Raw genomic sequence first — 19,704 nt, 5'->3', positions numbered from 1 at the left:
CCAAGTTACTAAGAATATTACCAGTGGCATACAGGGAGCTTAGCCAATGAGCGTCAAAAAGGTGTTTCCTCTGTAGTTCACACCGATCCCCAGCTCGGCCCCTGCCCAGGCCTAAGGCCTTAGTCCAGGTGTTAGGCCTGGGCAGGGGACTCCCAGCCCGTGCGATCGCCGGCTCCACCCCTGCCTGCCGATGGCAGGCTCCACCCCTCCCCAGGCCTCAGGCCTCTGGCTGGGGCGTTAGGCCTGGGCAGGGGACCCCCAGCCCTGTGTGATTGCCGGCTCCGCTCCTGCCCAGGCCTCAGGCTTCTGGCCGGGGCGATCACCGGCTCCGCCTCCCCAGGTGGCATCTGGCGCTGCCCGCCCCACCTCCCCGGTCCCCGATCTGCGGCCCGGATCCCGCGGGCGGCGTCTGGGGCTGCCCGCCCCACCTGCAGTATGCAAATTTAACGGCCATCTTTGTTGGGTTAATTTACATACTCTTCTGATTGGATGGTGGCAAAGGTATGGTCAATTAGCATCTTTGTCTTCTATTAGTGTAGATTATTATTATTATTATTGAATTTACTGGGGTGACATTGGTTAATAAAATTACATAGATTTCAGGGAAAAACTACCAATCCAGATCAACCTACACATTTAGTGCTTCAAACTTTAGGGAGCTGTTTGTGGGAGACTGTCTTCAAAGATGACTGGCAACAATTCTGCTTCTCCCTTTCTCACATGCCACCCCTCCCATCAAGAGTGTGTGGCTCCCTTGGGCTGGCCTTGGGACTTGCTTTGGCCAATAGGACAGGGCAGAAGTAACATTGTGCCTGCTCTGGACCTAACTCTGAAGACACCTGGCAGCTTTCTCTTTCTCTCTTAGAACCCAGTGGCCATGCTGTTAGGAAATCCAGGCTGTTATACTTGGAGCCCACTCAGAGAGGCCCTAGGATGAGACACCATATGAAGAGAGGCCCACATAGAGGAGAACTGACCATCAGCACAAAGGCCCTAGATGTGTGAGAGGCCTTCTCTTACCTACCAGCCCAGGCCAGCCACCAGCTGAATGTATCTACACAAGTGATAAAACTACCTAGCCGCGGAATTGTGAGAAATAACAAATTGCTGTTTTAAGCCACTAAATTTGGGAGTCAGGAGACTAGAATTATGTAGTAATAGATAATTAAGAGATGCAGAAGTCCAAACAAGATTAAGAAGAAACTGTGTCAATAAAAAACAATGAGGTTTTGAAAATTAAAAACAAAATATCAATGCCAAAAATAAAAACTCAATCAATGGGGGCATTGAATAATAGCTCAGTCAATGCTGAAAAATAAATGTGCAAATTCCAACTTGAGGAATTCTCCAAAAACACATAGAAAAATAAATTATGTGAGACAGAGTACAGAACAAAAAAAACATGAAGATGAATCTAAAATACTTAATATCTGTTTAACTTTTTAGATTATACTTTTTATACTATTCTGCATTCCTTTTTACCATCTCCCCTCCCACCCCATTCCACTTGGCAACCATCAGTATTCATTTAAGAGGAATTGCAGAAGAGAATGGAGTAAATGTATAAGAATATTTTTTAAAATCCTCAGTTTGTGTATTCAAATCCAAATAGCTTTTACAACTGACAGGTCTGAATGTTAAAAAAATGAAAGTAATTCTGAATTTCATAGAATAAGGGAAGAATGTATAACCCCCCGAGGGAAAGGAACAGTAATATATAGGGAAAAGAGAGCCCATCTGACCTAGGACTTCTTGTCTGAAACACTAAATGCTAGATAGCAAAGGAGTAATGTTACAGAGTTCTAAGAAAAATGGAGCAAAACATCATGCTGTATTTAAACAAAGGAATGACCTTTCAGACCATGAGTGATACCAGGTATCAGCACTGACATTTCTTTTCTGGAAAAGATTTTGAGAAAATACTGGAGCCAGCAAAAAAACATCAGAATAAACAATGTCAAGAAAGAGAAAGACAGAATAAAACACAACAAGGAGTACTGAGAAATGAAACAAGTAAAACTTAGGGTTCAATAATTGTTGATAATAAAATCATGATACTTTTGGCAATTGTTAAGAAAGGATTCCCAAAATAAAAATACCATAAAATAGCCCTGGCCTCAGTTGGTTGAGTGTCATCGGTGCACCAAAAGGTCGCCAGTTGGATTCCCAGTTAGGGCATATGCCAGGTTTTGGTGTGGTCCCCGGATGAGGTGCATACGGGAGGCAATCGATCGATGTTTCTCTCTCACATTAATGTTTCTCTCTCTTTCCCTCTCCCTTCTTTTCTCTCTCTAAAATCAATAAGAACATTTTTTAAAAAATAAATAACATAAAATAAGTTCATCGCTTCTCAGCCTTTTGGCTAAGATCAAGTGTAGTAAAATAAGTTCAATCTCAATCTAGGACAAACTTTAGAGATGATTTCAACACTGCAGAATACAACATATGTTTCTAGATTTGATCCATCATTTTAGCTTCTCAAGATTTTTTTATCCCATGGAGGAATTTGTACAGTATATATGTATAGCTTTGTCACAGAAATCATTTTCCAGCCTGTCCACCTGCTCTAGACTCCTCAACAGATAGTGGGAATCAATGGTTGTCTTTTTTATTTTTTTAGTCGAGTTCTAAAAATAAACAGTACAAATAACTACAGAGCAAAAATGTGGCTAAGCAGTCGTGGTATGGAAAATACTTGGAGTTCCTCGGTACTGATCAGCGCCGAATAGAAGTCACTACAGTCATTAGTCAGTTTGCTTTGTGTACAGTCATTCAACCTCATAACAATAATCATTATGCCCAGCTGGTGTGGCTCAGGAGGTCATGGTTTGAGTCCCAGGCAGGGCATATGCCCAGGTTGTGAGCTTAAGCCCCAGAAGGGAGCATCCAGGAGGCAGCCGATCAATGATTCTCTCTCATCACTGATGTTTCTCTCTCTCTCCCTCTCCCTCTCTCTGAAGTCAATAAAGACATATTAAAAAATAATCATTATGACTGTTAATAACTATTCCTGCATGTCATCTTACACATACCAGGCATTGTTCTAAGCTCTCATTATTTATTACTGATTACTTCCGTCTTATTTAGTCTTCAAAATAACCTGGTGAGGCATATGCTATTGTTGCCCCCATGTTATAGATGAAGCACCTGAAGTTGAATAATTGGACTTACTGTAAATCAGGAAGGTAAGTAGCGGGAAGCCAGATATCTGGCTCCAGAGACCATTTTTTAAAAATATATATTTTTATTGATTTCAGAGAAAAAGGAAGAGGGAGAGAGAGATAGAAACATCAATGATGAGAGAGAACTACTGATTGGCTGCCTTCTGCAGGCCCCACGCTGGGGATCGAGCCCAAACCCGGGCATGTGCCCTTCACCAGAATCGAACCCGGGACCTTTCAGTCTGCAGGCCAATGCTCTACCTACTGAGCCAATCCGGCTAGGGCAATTGGTACCTAATTTTTTTAAACCCACCTAATTTAATCCTGCAACACTGGGCTTCTGCAATCATGTGGCGGGGAATTTGCTACCTAAAACAACAGGATATTATCAGATGTCTTTTCTGAAGGAATGTGCTCATTTGTGTCAAGAATAGATCAAATGGACCCTTGGAGGGATCTTTACCTCGGTACAGGTCAAGAGGGAGAATGCATCAGAGCATCAGAACCTGTGGTTCTTGGTGAGTAAGAAGCCATGTTCTCCTCTCCCTTTCTTTTCCCTGGAAACCTTTAAATAATAAAGCTTTTAAGCAGTCATTAGGTCTGTACAAACCCATCTTAGAATCAGCAGTCTCTTCCTGCCTTTTCTCTTCATTACTATTCAAAGATTTTCTAAGAAAACCAAAGAGCTATACTATCATGGCAGGATGTAAGTAGAGGTCAGATAATACAGGGGCCACTGAAAATTAGGAGGATTTTGCCCACCCCATTGTATTTGACCAACATATGCCCAGAAAACTGACCCCTAAGCTACTGAGGTTCCAAAAGTTACACTCCTCACTTATTCCTGTGGGAGGTGGGTCCACAGCCCTAATAGGAGCAGCACTCTGACCTCCCGGGAGCCAGCATCACGGTGCCCAGCCCCTGGGACCTTAGGGGACAATGTGCACAAGCTGGTACATGCCAGAGTCACCCCAAGAACAAACAGCCCATCTGGGTTACAGGAACCTGCAGGTGACACACTATCTCTGAGGGCCCCTCCTTGTTATTTATTATGAAAATGTTCAAACACACAGAACAAGAAAAGGAACATTACTGCCCGGAGACATGGCTCAGTGGTTGAGCATCAACCTATGAACCAAGAAGTCACGGTTCAATTCCCAGTCAAGGCACATGCCTGGGTTGCAGTCTTGATCCCCAGTGTCAGCTGTGCCGGAGGCATCCAATCAATGATTCTCTCTCATCATTGATGCTTCTATCTCTCTCTCTATCTCCCTTTTTCTGTGAAATCAATAAAAATATTTTTTAAAAAGTAAAAGGAACATTACACTGAACTCCCATAGACCCACACCCCCAAGAATGAACAATTATTTACATTTAAAGTACCTTACAGATCTAATAACACGAGGTACTTCATAATAATATCCCAGATACTTCAGCATGTGTCTCCCCAAATAAGAATATTATCCTAAATGCCACTGTTATCCCATCTAATAAAATTAACAATAATTCTCTAATACGAACTAATACTCAGGCCATGTCCAAATCTCACTCCTATGCCCTGTCTGGTATTGCTTGGCGGTCAGCCTGCACATTGAAGGGTCTCAGGTTTGATTCCCAGTCAAGGTCACGTACCTGGGCTGCAGGTTCAATCCCTGACCCCACTTGGGCCGCATGCGGGAAGCAACCAATCAATCTCTCTCTCTCTCTCTATTCCTCCCTCCCTTCCACTCTCTCTAAAAATCAATGGAAAAAAATATCCTCAGGTGAGGATTAACAAAACAAAAACAAATTTTCTTACAGGAGAGTCCCTCCCTTACATCACACCAGTCCTGGCCCTGCCCTCTCCCTTCGCCAAATCCTGGACACTGTCCTGCCACCACCCAGTTGCCATCACCACAGCCCACTTCTGAGTACCTGTGCAAAAGGTGCCATCGTTGGGAATGAATGTCTTGTTGTTGTTTGTGGCTCGATACCCTTCTAGGCAGATGCAATAAAAGCCTCCGAGCGTGTTGTGGCAAGATGTGTGGTTCCCACAGACCACAGTAGCCCCAAATTGGCACTCGTTTTTATCTGTTGATACATTGAGACAACATCCAGGAAAGGCCATCCGTCCATACCATGTTCAATAACCCCCTGTCCTGTGCTGTGGACTCGGGACTCAATATTCTGGGACATATTCCCCAGCCTCTTTCCCTGGCACTGTGCTCCTCCGACTATAGGACGTGGGCCCCTCGGAGTCATGCGCCAGGTATGTATGAAACCACGAGAGAAAGCCAACATCCCCATCCTGAAATCCGTCTTATTTGAAGATTGGGAGGAGGGGGTTCTTTTTTACACTTTAAAAGATCTTGTCTTAGTCCTGGGGAAATATATCCAGCAGAATCCCAGGTTCCCAGCTGAGCCATTCTTCTTGCTTTCTTCATGAAAGCCAGAGGGGGACAATTTTATGTGCAGTGATTAACTGGAAAAACTGTTACTTCTGAGTTACCAGGAAACACAAAGGTATGAGCGCTTTAGCCTCACCGGGGAGCAGGGCTACTGTTGTGGCAGGAGCAGCTCCTGCAAATGGTCAGCCACCCATGTGAATGGTATTCGTTGCCCAGTGAGGCGGAGCTGGAGTGTGGGATGCTTGATGAGTCCACAGAAGCTGCCCTGAGCATTTTGAATTCAATAGTTTCACATCAATGCAAAATGAAAGTAACCCTCCCTCCCGTCTGCCCTCAGGCCCAGGAGTCAGCAAACTTGCTGTAAAGGGCCAGTCACAGGCCCCTGGTTACCACTGTTCGGCCATGCTTTTGGAGCCTGAAAGCAGCCATAGACAATAGGTAACAAACAAACAAACAAACAAATAAATAAATAAGCAATGTGATTGTGAAAGCTCGTATCTGTGAAGTAGAACATGACTTTTTGAACTTTAGGGAGAAAAAAAAAATACAAAGATAGCACAACAAAGTTGTGTACACTGCCAGTCCACAACCTCAAGGCAAAACCATCAATGCTTTCACTGCATGTAGCAAGATTGCCGGGAGGAATCTGTGATTATAGTAGCACTCACCATAGTAAGTTGCTGTGAAACGCTCCCTCTCTCTGAATTGGACTTGAACCTGGCCGTTGTCTCACTCTCATGGCATGGTAGATAACACGAGGTAAAAAAATAATCTCAAGTGCTTCTGGCTTAAAGGTCTTTATGTTCTTTTAAGTCACCCAGGACTCCAAAAGGTCATAACCACACACAATATGGAGGAAGGATTCTGCTTGACATAAAACTCAAAGCAACGGTATTTCATCAATTAGCCAAAAAGTCTAATAGGCAATTGTGTTTTGTTTTTTCTCATGATACTAATATAAGTAGTTTTATATCAAAACAACCAGAGAAATTAAGAAAACTCAACACTGACTTAAGTTACTAAGTTAAATTCAAGACCTGAAACACATTTCAAATATGTAGTAGGCCAGAGAGTTTCCAGAAATTCAAGTTCAATGCCCTCTAACATGAGGGATACTTCCTTGGAAACCCTAGAGACAGGATATATCCAAACACTAAAACAAAGAGTTATTATAACTGACAAAACTTCTTGTACCAAAATCAGTGAAAAAAAAATAGCAATGTTTTCCTCCCAAGGACATCAACTCTTTAACACTAGAGAATCTTATTTCTTGGTTCCTTCAACTTTTCAACTTAATACAGGATTCAGAACTTACCAATACACTGAGTCCTCCCATTGCCCACAAATCCATATTTGCAAATACACATCTTCTTCCCGTCTCTTTCCTTGCAGGTGGCATGTTCGTGGCACGTGGCACAGATGTCTAAACCTGAATCACAGATTGTATATTTCAGAAAAATAAAAATTCAATCATCTCCTCCAGACGAATCATATTTTGGGTAGTAAACATTTATGACAGAGAACCAAAATTTAAATACCAAAATTAAAAAGGAACTGACCCCTTCCCTACTCATTGCCCACAGAGTAAAATGCAAATTCTACCTGGCAATCAAGGCTCTTAACGGCCTGACTCTAGGCTAGCTCCTCCAACTTCACCCTTACCAAACCCAAACCATACACGGTATTCTCTGGGGAAAAGACCGATTCGTCTTTCCCATACATGCTATCCACTCCTACTTCTGTTAGAATGCCTATCCCACCCAGCCAGCTTGGCTCAGCGGTTGAGCATCGACCTATAAACCAGGAGATTGGGGCACATCCGGGGTTGCGGGCTCGAGCCCCAGTGTGGGGCATGCAAGAGGCAACCCATCAATGATTCTTTCTCATCATTTGTACACATATATACAAAAAAAAAAAATGCCTATTCCTCCATCTCTGTCCAGCCTAGCACCTATTCCTATTTCAAGACCCAACTTAAACCTCATATTCTCCCTGACATCTTCCCCATTCCCTCATTCTTGAAGCAAATTAAATGTATCTTCCTCTGTGTTTCCCTAACACCTGTATATTCTCCCATCAACCACGTTAATTTGTCATTATACTCGGTTCCAGCGCTGTCTTCCCAGCTTGGAATTATGAAATGATGACGTAATTTGCCCATATGTCTTTATTTGTACAGTGTAAACATTCTATTTTTATTGACCAACTGAAAAGAGGAACCTATCATCCTACTTGCTATATACTTCAAACAGCAAATGGAGGGTAGAAAACCTTCTCTATTACCCTATCCATTTTCCTTTCAGGGAAAAAGTGAATGTGTTTACAATGCCAGTGAGATAACAGCAGGGTCCCAGCAGGATGACCAGATCCCAGTTACTTAGATAAGCAGCAAAACTGTTTGGGGCTAAAACTCCTGAAACATCCAAATCTATCAGATGGTGATACATGGCCCAAGATAAAACAAGAATTTCTACCCGAAGCTGCTGAGCTATCGTGTTGCACAATCAGTGTCTGTAATTTCAGGAGTGGCCCTGTAAGGAGAACCTTGCGCATGGAATTTCATCTCGGTCTTGGCCCCATTACTCCCCTGGTAATAAAGACTTAGCCTTCGGGCCGGGCCGCTCCAGGCAGGAAACCAACTGAGACAGGGAGATTTCTCAATACTCTTAACCATGCTTGCTTGCCTTTTTTTTTTTTTTTTAAACAAAAGATAACACAGAAACGAGACAAACCACCACTTATTACTAATACCAAATTAACCATGGAATTTTTTTAAAAATTTATCAGATCCAGACCATAAAGGAAAATACAACAAATCTGTCACAGGTAGAAATTGTAGAAGTCCTACTATCTGACTACCATGTAATAATATCATAAAACTCCAAAATAAAACATAAGACTAGCGCCCCCATAAGAAATCCTACTTGCAACTACAGAACACTCTCCCAAATAATTCTTGGGACAAAGAGGATATAAAAATTGAAATGTTTACTACCGAATATAAAAAGTTGTCTACTCTAGAAAATTTGAGTTTTACATGTCTTTATGCTTTAAAAGAGAGAAAGCAAAGCAGACAGTCAGGGAAAACACACACCCTAGAATTTTAATGCAGGAAGCTTAAAAAAGATGAAAAAACAAAATAGAGGTTTATGGGGGGAGGGTTAGGATTTAGTGAAAATAAAAACGATGTTAAAAATTAGAAAATATATTCAAATTCATTTCAAAAAAATCTTTCCCAAAAAGTCAGTGCATCATAAAGACCAGTAAAGTAGTCAAAACTCAAGTAAGACTGGGGAGGGAGTAAAAAAGAGCATGCACAAACTTAGGAATCAGAAAGAGCTTATAACAAAATACATAAAACATTTCTTTAAAATATGTTTTTATTGATTTCAGAGAGAGGAAGGGGGAGAGGGAGAGAGAGAGAGAAACATCAATGATGACAGAAAATCATTGATCAGCTGCCTCGGGCACGCCCCCTACTGGGAATCATGCCCCTAAGCCCACAACCTGGGAATCGAACCATGACCTCCTGGTTCATAGGTTGACACTCAACTACTGAGCCACACCTGCTGGACCATAAAACATTTTTTAAAATTACAAATGAAAGACTTCCAGTTAAATACCACAGATTTAATACACTCTCAACCCCACCCCCACAAAATGACAACAAGGACTAGGAAGGTGTGGACCCTGGGAGGAAAGATGATAGCAGACGAAGGATATTAACAATATTTCAGAAGATGGAAAAAGTGGACATATGGGAATTGCCTGAGAGAGGAAGAACTAAAAGCAACTCCCGAAAAACTCAGGAATTAGGGTCACTGAGTACCTCAGAAGGGAGAGGACTGAAAGTTCAAGGAACTGCATGGAAATATGTCTAGGGCAGGGGTCCCCAAACTTTTTAAACAGGGGGCCAGTTCACTGTCCCTCAGACCATTGGAGGGCCGGACTATAGTTTAAAAAAAAACTATGAACAAATTCCTATGCACACTGCACATATCTTATTTTGAAGTAAAAAAACAAAACGGGAACAAATACAATATTTGTATTTGCATGTGGCCCACAGGCCATAGTTTGAGGACCCCTGATCTACCCAGATCCCCCTCACCAACCCAGGCATCAGATGGAGTTTTACAACGAGGAGAAAATGGACCAGAAAAGCTCCTGAAAACAGAGATGACAGACAAAGCCCAAGTGAGAATGAGCCTCCTACATATGGGTTAAATATATGTAAACATTTTGACACATAATATTTTAAAACAGTTCCTTAGGGACACTGTCAGTTCTCATCACATGCAACCAAAATTCTGGAAGTACTTTTAAAATAGTGGATCCTGCCCTGGCCGGTTTGGTTCAGTGGATGGAGCAGTGGCCTAAGGACTGAAAGGTCCCGGGTTCGATTCAGGTCAAGGGCGTATGCCTAGGCCAGGTTGTGGGCTTGGTCTCCATTCAGGGGTATGCATAGGCAGTCAATCAATGATTCTCTCTCATTATTGATGTTTCTATCTCTCTCTCCCTCTCCCTTCCTCTCTGAAATCAATAAAAATATTTAAAAATAAATAAATAAAATAAAATAAAATAATGGATCCTGGGTCAAGTTCATGGTCCCAGTTGTGATCTACCAAAAAGTGACGAACATTCTCCCCAGTGTGTGTGTACAGTGCAATAATAGATATAAACACCAACTAATAAAACCAACCAAAAAATGGTAAGATGTTTGATTTTTTTTCTTATATGGTATGCTTGTCATAAAGATGGCAGCATTTATATACATCCAGTTCCATTTGTTAATCCTCACCTGAGAATACTTTTTCCATCGAGTTTTTTAGAGAGTGGAAGAGAGAGAGAAACATCAATGTGAAAGACACATCGATTGGTTGCCACCTGCATGCACCCCAACCAGAGAGGGGATTGAGCCTGCAACCCAGGTATGTGCCCTTAACCGGAAATCGAACCCATGACCCTCTGTTGTGCAGGTCGATGCTCTAACCACTGAGTCGCGCCAGCCAGGGCCAGAAACTTTTATCATGTGGAAAATGATTGCTATGTATAACTGCTGAGTGAACCGAATAAACACACACAAGAAGTTAAGAAACAAGTCCCACCAATTCAGACAAAGAGAGTCCCATCTGAATTTGTCAAGGACAGAATCTAAAGTATTTTTAAATAAACTTAATTAAGTTCAAGTTCATTCAATAGATAGAACCAGACAAGCAAAATATGGCCCTGTAGGAAGGCAGCCAGGTATAGAGGAAAGTGCTGGACTTGAGTTGGAACTGGATCCTGAGTCCAATTCATGTGTGACCTTTAGCAAATCACTTAATCTCCCCGAATCTCAGTTTCTTCATCTGTAAAACAAGGGCTTTGGGCTTCTCGGATTTTAAAATGCATTCAAATGACCTGAGGATCTTGTTAAACTGCAGGCTGTGATTCAGTTGGTCTGGGGTGGGGCCCTATATATTGCATTTCTACCAAGCTCCCATTTGAGTAGCTGGGTTAAATGGCCCCTGAAGTCCTTTCCCTCTAATGTTCTGACACTTCATCCTCAGGATGCCTGTTTTAAAGGCCCATTAAGAATAATTTAGCATAAGTGTAACTCCAAGGACAGTACCTGGTTTGTTTGGCTCAATAAATGTTTGTTCCCCATACTGGCAAAAAAGACAAACTGTATGCTAGGCTACCAAAGACTTCTCAGCCACAATTAGCACAGTCTGCACAGCCTTATAGGGTGGTCGTCTGAGTTCAAATGCCTGAAGGACCAAGTAACCTCTTGGGGAAAAAAACTTGTCCTAAAGGAAAAGGGCAACCCCAGCCATTGTGGCTCAGTGGTTGAGCGTCAACCAATGAATCGGGAGGTCACAGTTCAATTCCTGGTCAGAGCACATGCCTGGATTATGGGCTAGATCTCTGGTGTAGGGCGTGCAGGAGGCAGCTGATCGATCGATGATTCTCTATCATCATTAATGTTTCTATCTCTCTCTCCCTCTGCCTTCCTCTCTCTCTAAATAAAAAAAATATATATTTTAAAAAGAATCACCTGGAATTAGGGTGACAAAACTGTCTTGGTTTTAATACTAAAAGTCCTGTGTCCTGGGAAACCCCTCAGTTCGGTACAAATCAAGACAGTGGGTCATCCTACCTGGAGAGCTCATTAAAACAGAAGCAATCCCCAGAGATTCGGATTCAGTAAGAGTGGGGTGGGCTCTGAGAATGTGCATTTCCGACAAGCTCCCAGGTGGGCCACACTATGAGTTGTGCTGCAAGGCTAGCTCAACCTCAGGATGTGGGTCAGAATCCTGGGAAAGGAAAAGTAATACTGAAGAAGTCTTTCACCAAGTCTCAACTGATGCAAAGCATAGCACTGGGAGCAATGTGACAGAGAGAAGAACCCCAGGAAGAGGAGCCCTCCAGGCCAACAGAAAGAGCACTGTGAGTTTGCTATAACCTGATTCACTTCACTTCTCCACGCTGCAGGGACCAAGACAGTTTTAGCCACATCCAACACAGAGAGGTTGACACCAAGGCTGGCATCTTCTCTCTTGCTCCCTAATGACCGTACACTGTCCGTCCTCCAGTTTAGTCTGTGTTGTGAGAACTATAAATGCTATATGAGCTCTAAAGCGCTAGACTGAGGTCATTTACATAAATATTTATGTCTCTTTCTGTAGATATTGTTATTATTGTTAGAAACAAGTCACACAAGATGCAGTGCCTGGTATTGGTCAGTCATTAAGAGCAGGGTTAAGAGAGAGATTAGTTGGGCTACAGTCCTAACGCTGCCACTTGCTAGTTGTGGAATCCGTAATAATCCCTGTGCCTCAGTTTCCTATAAATCTGTAAGATGAGGATAATAACAAACCTGGTTGTTGTGAGAATTAGAGTAAATGAGTTAATACATGAAAAGCAATTAGAATATGTTAGGCATTATTATAACCACCACTCAACAACTCTTTGTTAATGAATAAATGACAGCTAGCCAATTTTACTAATGAAGAGAGTTGATAAATAACTGCATTGATGCAAAAACCCAAAAAAGGAACATTTTTGTGTGAACAGATGCCTACCTGTTCATGGGGCTGATACTCTAGGAACCATAATATCTTATTTTATATAACTCCCTGCCTACCCCACATCCCCCCAATCTCCTGGATAACACCTAACTCAGAAGTTGGAGGTTCAGCCTCCGGGGGCTTTCGGCGCTGCTCACCGCTCCCTCCTCTCCACCGCACACCAAGTAAACCCACACCTCGGAGGGAATGGTGGCTTCCAGCCCAAGCAAGCTCCTCTCGCTCCTGATTTCAATACCAAGCAAGTATTTAAAGGTACTTCTGAAATAACAGCAGGTGGACTTTGACAATACAAAGGGAAGGAGGTAGTTTAAAAGCACAAATGGAGTGCTTGCATTTGAAGCTTAACCTAATCCCCAGCCATTCACAGTTAGACCAACAAAGGCACAGCACAACCTCCTGAGATCCTGAATCTCAAACTTATGGAGCCATGTGGAAACCAATGAAATGACCCGAGGAAAGAAGCAAAGGAGGCACCAAACTCCAGGAAGAGAAAGCATCTCCCATCTTCAACAACATGGAGTAAAACTGCATTGCTCTTAAGAAACTGCATCAAATTCCAGAAAGCAAAGGAACCTCACATACTCTCCTCTCCAGCATCCCTAACAGAAACAAGTAAAAGCATAGCCTCTGCTTTCAATCCTCCAAAACAGAGAGCACTCTACTCTTCCAAGCAATGGAATACTTACAGGGCAATGTGAACCAGATGGTATTTCCCTTCTCAACCCAACCCATGACTGACATTGCCTACAAGAACCCATAACCTTTCCTCCCATAAAATGGTTATAGGGCCCTCGGCTTCCTTTCTGTCTACTTTCCCCTTTGACCAAGAACCACTTGCAGTGGGGCTATGAGGGAGCAGAAACTTGTTTAACATGATCCTTTCTCCTTTTTGTCCAAACACTCCTTTCCTTAATCATTAATCCCTTAGGTTAGGACAGTGGTCGGCAAACTCATTAGTCAACAGAGCCAAATATCAACAGTACAACGATTGAAATTTCTTTTGAGAGCCAAATTTTTTAAACTTAAACTATATCGGTAGGTACATTGTTATTAACTTAATTAGGGTACTCCTAAGCTGGCCTTTGCTAAAAACATCCTCAATCTGATTGAGGTACGTTCGCTGAGGTCTACCCCTTCCAACTCACCCATCCACACTCGTCTTGTATACTTGTTTCAGATAGACGAGTGTGGATGGGAGAGTTGGAAGGGGTCTACCTCAGCGAACGTACCTCAAAACAACGTACCTCCCCGCCCATTGATTTCAGAGAGAAAGGGAGAGGGAGAGAGAGATAGAAACATCAATGATGAGAGAGAACCACTGATCGGCTGCCTCCTGCATGCCCCACACTGGGGATCTGTACTGGGTGTCTGTGAGCTCCCCTGGATGACAGGCCATGATGGCGATCTTCGTGGGCTCTAATCCTGCTCCCTTACTTGGAGCCACTGTAAGTCACTCCAAAACAATTCACTCCCTGTTTTCCCTCTTTCCTCTGCTTCCCGCTCCAAAGAGTGAATATGCTGCTGTGATTCATGATAACGGAGTGAAGGCCAAGCCAATGAAATACATGAGTAGTAAAGTCAGGTGCACTTTTTACAGAACATCTTCCCTAACCCTCTCCACCATTGCTCCCCCAAGATTTTCAAGGCCTCTGCCCATCCTCCTCTGGCCTTCCAAACCCCAGCCAGGCCTGAGCCAACAAGTCCCCCAGCCACTCCCACACTCAGAGCAATGCCAGAGAAAGGTTAAGAAACAGGACTGACTGGTTCCACCCATCCTTACCAGGCCTAACCTCTCTATTCCCCTCAGGCTTGACACCCCACCCACCCACCAACCAACACCCTCCTGCTCCACCAGCTATGCTCTCACACTTTGCTCACACAGGCCATCTGACTGGCTCCCCCAGTCTCTCCTCACTGATCTTCTCGCCAAAACATCTTTAATAACAATTAAATGCAATTCAGTGAGAGACGGAACACACAAATGGACAATGGTCAGGCCATCTATAAAAATAGAACTCTGACCGACAATCTATAGCAATCAGCCCAGGAAGTTAAACCACGACCTCTTTAGCAATCAGTCCCAAATGGCCAGGGCTTAATAACAGCCAACTTCCCTAATTTTTGCTCCTGCCCCGCCCCAGCATTTCAATTTAGGACCAATTAGGGGAAGCCAAATATGCTCCCCTAACCAATCATATAGGACTCCTGTTGGTAGTGTTACTGGAAAGGGGACCTGACCCTCAGCTGGTCTGCCTGGGGCCAGCAGGTAGGGTGTGGATTCTTGATTTTGTGTAGGAAAATTTTCACAAGTCCAGGTGGATTTTAGAGGGTGTTTATTAAAGCTGGGGACAGTGAATCAAGGAAGGGCTAGGATAACAGGAGGGACTAGGTGGGGAAATGAGAAGTCAGACTAAGAAGTCAGAAGAGGAGGCCTTGGAACAGGTTCAGGGGACTTGCTTGTGACAAACTGCCCCATCCATTGCTGCCCTGGTTGCAAGCCTCATGGGGTCCTTTAGTGTTTAGGAGATGTGGGAGGGAAAGTCTGTGCTGGGACCTTGGTTTTGAGGGTTTTAAAGGCTGGGAGTTTAAGGGAAGTTTTAGGGGAGGATCTCAATAGAATATTCATCAGTTTTATGCTGATGTACCAAAATGAGATTTATTCTCTTAACTTCATTGGGTATGATTGGCAAATGGCAATAATTGGATCTATGCTCTCTCCCTCCCTGAGCAGGGTGATTTAAGCTATTTACCCTGTGGTTGGGGAGAAGTGCAAACCATTTACTTTTAAGTGTCCTTAATTTAGGGAAGATGGGATTTACTACACGGCTGCAACCTGCTGTTTAACTATCTGCCTCAGTTTCCCTATTCTGGCTTACTAGCCTGGCTCAGCAATAAGCCGCCTCCAGCTTCCCCCTGTCAACATCCAACGAGGGCACACCTGAAGACGTCCCCTTTGTTCCACTAGAACAGCGGTTCTCAACCTGTGGGTCGAACGACCCTTTCACAGAGGTCGCCTAAGACCATCGGAAAACACATATATAATTACATATTGTTTTGTGGTTAATCACTATACTTTAATTATGTTCAATTTGTAACAATGAAATTGGGGGTTACCACAACATGAGGAACTCTATTAAAGGGTCGAGGCATTAGGAAGGTTGAGAACCACTGCACTAGAAAGTTTTACACTCCCCTGCCTGCCTTTGAGTCTCTGACAAATGTGATGGCGGCTATAGTAAGCTCTGACTAAATTGCCGTGCCTTTTCTTATTTGAGTGGTCTTCATTTATTTCCATATCAGGTTCCTAACACAAGCCACGGTCCCTACTCACAAGGAGCTCTTAACAATTACACTGGTGTAAGTGTCTAGAGGACCATAGAAATGTGTATGTGAATAGTGTGTGCCCCATACAAATATGGTACAGAGGGTAGGCATGGGCATGGTGTCTCTGGTACTGCAAAGGGACCACAGAACACCAGGGGGCTTCCAGGGAGTCAGGACAGCAGGGTTGGTTTGGAAATATGAATAGATTCACTGAGGAGACAGCTGTGGGGAAAGGGGCGAGCAGTTCTCCATTCTTCCCCTTCTGTCCCCTTCCTGAAACTAAGCTTTCTCACTTGTAGGCCAACTTTGCCTATCAACCTGCTCCAGGGAATATCTCATTTACTTTTGCATCTTTATTTTCTTCCTTTCTACTAAACAATGCCCCTAAGTCTAAAATGTTCTGAGTCTGCTTTACCACCTTCAACCCCCCACAAAAACATTGCTGAACTGACCTGGCCAGCCCCACTAAAGGCTACCTTCCATTTCCTTCTCTTCTTTAAAGAGCACTCGCTCTGCAGCCAAGTCTCTGTACCCTCTAGAGTAGGATTTTCAACCTTTTTCATCTTATGGCACAGATAAACGAATTACTAAAATTCTGCAGCACACCAAAAAATATATTTTTGGCCAATCTGACCCCAAAAGATTAGGCATAATTTTGACTCACTCCCACCAGATGGCTACTGTTGTGTTGGCCGTTGTCATTCTTTTATTGGACAATCTAAGGGGAAAGAGGTCAGTGTCCCTGACTAAATAGTCAGCTATTCCCTGTTTTAAAAAGTCTTGTGGCACACGGGTTGAAAATCACTGCTCTAGAGCCCTTTGTCTCTGACTCACACCCTCACTGATCTGCTGGAGCTGGCTCACCTCAGACCTGCGTCACCAAATCCAAAGCTTTCTTCTTCTCCATCTCTACCCCCTTGGATTTTCCTCCCCCCGGTTTCCTTGATGCTCTGCTAACCCCGTCTTCCTCCTACCTTTGTAGCTGCTGCTCTTTCCCCTCTACAGTCATCTACCATCTAAATTTGATTTCCCCCCAAAATCTGTCCTTGGTCCTCTAACTCTTATTAACCATCGGCTCCAAGTGACCATCAAGTCTACATCATTTGCAGACATCTCCTGTCACTGTCTTAACTCCCTACTGATTTAACCCGAAAGCCCTAACATCACCTCCAATCCAGGTTATCTAAAACAACTAGTCAGCCAGAGATGAAAACTAGAGGAGCCTGATGATGTCATTAACCAAGCCAGGAACTACACAGCTCCCAAACTTAAGTGAGATAATAAACTGCCCTATTAAAAAACACACACACATATATAATAAAACAACTAGTCATCTTTCTTCCCAAATCTTTTTGCTCCTCCTAGAGAACTATAGACCCAAGTCACCCACTCCGCAACCTCTACTGTCATCTTTCATCTTCTGTTCCCTTGTACCTTCATGTCTGTTAGTAAGTCCTTCCGGATCCACTTCCCCCTGACCATCTACATTCAGTCCCCTTCTCCTGCTGTCACACTGTGAAGCCAGTCCTTAGAATTCTAGGCCAGCTACTGCAACAACTTCCTCAATGGCTCTATGGCTCCAGTCATTCCCCACTTTGTCCACTATATAGAAACCTGCTCTTAATAAAATCAGATTCTCCAAGGTTGTAAAGGAAGGGAGAATGCCTACATAAGGAGAGAAGGTTCAATCAGGCAACCCTGACTTCTATTTCCCAAAATTCATCCCACAGCCTTTAAGTACTTGCAGATGGATGACCTGAGAAAGTTACTTTGTTCAACCATCTTAGCCCAAGAATTCGATGAGACTACTGTATATTGGACAGTTTGCTAGTCTAGAGAGTCTTAACATAAAGATTCTAACAGGGGGGAGGGGGGGAATGGAAGGATGTAGAAGAGGGTAAAGGAGAGATAAATGGTTTATGCACACTGCCATGGGAGACCACCTTAAGGAAGGAAGTTAGAAAGCCTACGAGAGCACCGGATGTACAAAAATGGCCACTTCAGAAGGTTGAGCCATCAAGAGAAATACCCACTAGTGATGGTAAAAGTCCCAAATAAAATTTGGGGGACAGGAATCTGAGCTGCAAAGCACCCCACTTTCTCCTTACATAGAAGTTCCTTCCACTTCAGGATCAGTGTTCGGTTTTATTAAGGAAGTCAGTGGGTTTCCTTATAGCCACTTTTTATATCACTCTGTACATACACCTGCAATGACTTCCAATGGTTTCCCACCACCCAGAAACAACTAGGTCTCAATGCCGCAGCGGGCCCCTTACGGCACTCTGCCTTCTGGTTCAATCCAACCTGCTTTCCCAGCCATCTCCTGCAAACCAATCAGAACTGCTGGGCCCTGCTCTTGCTTCCTGCCCCTGCCCCTCCGTCTGGAATTCATGGTTCTATACGTATTTGTGGAGTGCTCACTGTGCCTCTGCCATGAGCTGGGGTGCCTTTCTCTCATTTTCCCTTATCCAAATATCACCAATCTTAGTAGGTCTGGTTAAAGGGTCGCCTCGCCCATGACGCCACGATTCCTCAGCTAGAAGTAATCTCTCTTTCCTCTGACCACCCCCACCTTCTCAAAGCACCTATGGCATCTGCCTTCTCTTATAGTTGTTTGGGTAAATGCCCCCTCCCCTACATGTCTGAACTCAACACTGCGTTTGAAGGTGGTGGTGGAGGGGGAACTAACTACTCCAATTGCCTGGAAATGGACTATTTGCTTGTCTGTCACCTGCAGGAGATGAACTCGTTGAGGTTCAGCATAAAGACCTCATCACAGCCTCTACAGGGAAACAAAGGCCATCTGTTGAATGAATGAATGAATGACTGAATGAATGCTTTCTTCCTGTAAACTTTATACTTTATTCTCACCATATGAGCACCTTACCGCATCATCTAGGTGAAAAAATTAAAAGGTAGAAAGTAAATTGCTTCTAGGATTTGTTGTGCAAAAGCTACTGCAGAGCCAGCAGCGTGACAGTGCAGCGGGAACGCCCTCCCAGGCCGGGCAGCTCACCCTGGGGCGCCGCTACCGCCCAGCCCCCAGCTCCCCTCAGCCCCTCGGGGGCGCGGGCAAGGCCGTCTCCAAACAGGTCTGCCCGGCGGCTCCGGGATGGGGCGGGAAGGCCGGGGCGGGGAGCCCCTCCTGCTTCTCTGAGCCCCGCCTTCCCGATCCCCAACGGCCAGGGCAGCCCCACCTGCGCCCCACGCCCGAGCCTGCGCGGGTCCGGCCCAGGGGCGGGGAAGTGCGCCTCGGGCGCGCCCAGCCTCGTGGAGGCCCCGCCGGCGCCCCGGGGGCCTCGAGCGGCGCCCGCGCCCGTCCGCACTCACCGTCGGCGCCCCGCGCTCCGGTCGCGCCGCGGGCCAGGCCTAGCAACAGCAGCAGCGACAGCAGGCGGCGCGGCGGGTGGCCCGCGCCCCGGGGACCCCGGCCCATGCCGCCGCCGCGTCCCTCCTGGCGCCCGCGTCTCCTCCTGGGCCCGAGGCGCCGAGATAAGGCGGCGGGCGCCGCGGGGAGGGGGCCGGCCCGGCCGCTTCCGGCGCGGCGCTGCGGAGCGGAGAGCGCCCGCGGGGTCCCGGGGAGGCGGCGGTCCGGCCTGCGCCCTCCGCGGACGCTCCTTCATTCACGCGCTCCTTCTCTCCTTCGTGCACCTGCCGGGCGCGCGGAGGCCCTGGGGACGCACAGGGGCAGAGACAGGGGCCGGCCCTCGGGGCGCGTAGGTTCCAACAGTGCGAGCAGCCGCCCGGCAGAGAGCGGCCCAG

At 44.9% G+C, this 19,704-nt stretch overlaps 1 protein-coding gene and 1 pseudogene across 3 annotated transcripts in view; one reads left to right on the top strand and one right to left on the bottom strand.

Moving 5' to 3' along the window:
* The window catches only part of SUSD1 (sushi domain containing 1), a 78,297-nt gene extending 58,887 nt beyond the window's left edge, over positions 1-19,410 (bottom strand). For all 3 annotated transcript variants that reach the window (XM_070430880.1, XM_070430881.1, XM_070430882.1), the window contains exons 1-3: positions 19,273-19,410; positions 6,864-6,977; positions 5,076-5,231 (exon numbers count right to left, since the gene is read on the bottom strand). In XM_070430880.1, the coding sequence (XP_070286981.1) occupies positions 5,076-5,231; positions 6,864-6,977; positions 19,273-19,378 (376 nt within the window). In that variant the 5' untranslated portion in view covers positions 19,379-19,410. The remainder of the gene's footprint in view (positions 1-5,075; positions 5,232-6,863; positions 6,978-19,272) is intronic.
* LOC139021364 (U2 spliceosomal RNA) lies at positions 2,343-2,479 on the top strand (annotated as a pseudogene).
* Positions 19,411-19,704: the final 294 nt, after the last annotated feature.

This window comes from Myotis yumanensis, unplaced genomic scaffold (assembly GCF_028538775.1).
Source record: "Myotis yumanensis isolate MYYU_CA2020_CCGP unplaced genomic scaffold, mMyoYum1.0.hap1 SCAF_12, whole genome shotgun sequence".
In the NCBI taxonomy this organism is placed as follows: Eukaryota; Metazoa; Chordata; class Mammalia; order Chiroptera; family Vespertilionidae; genus Myotis; species Myotis yumanensis.
This window is presented reverse-complemented; position numbering and strand designations above follow the sequence as displayed.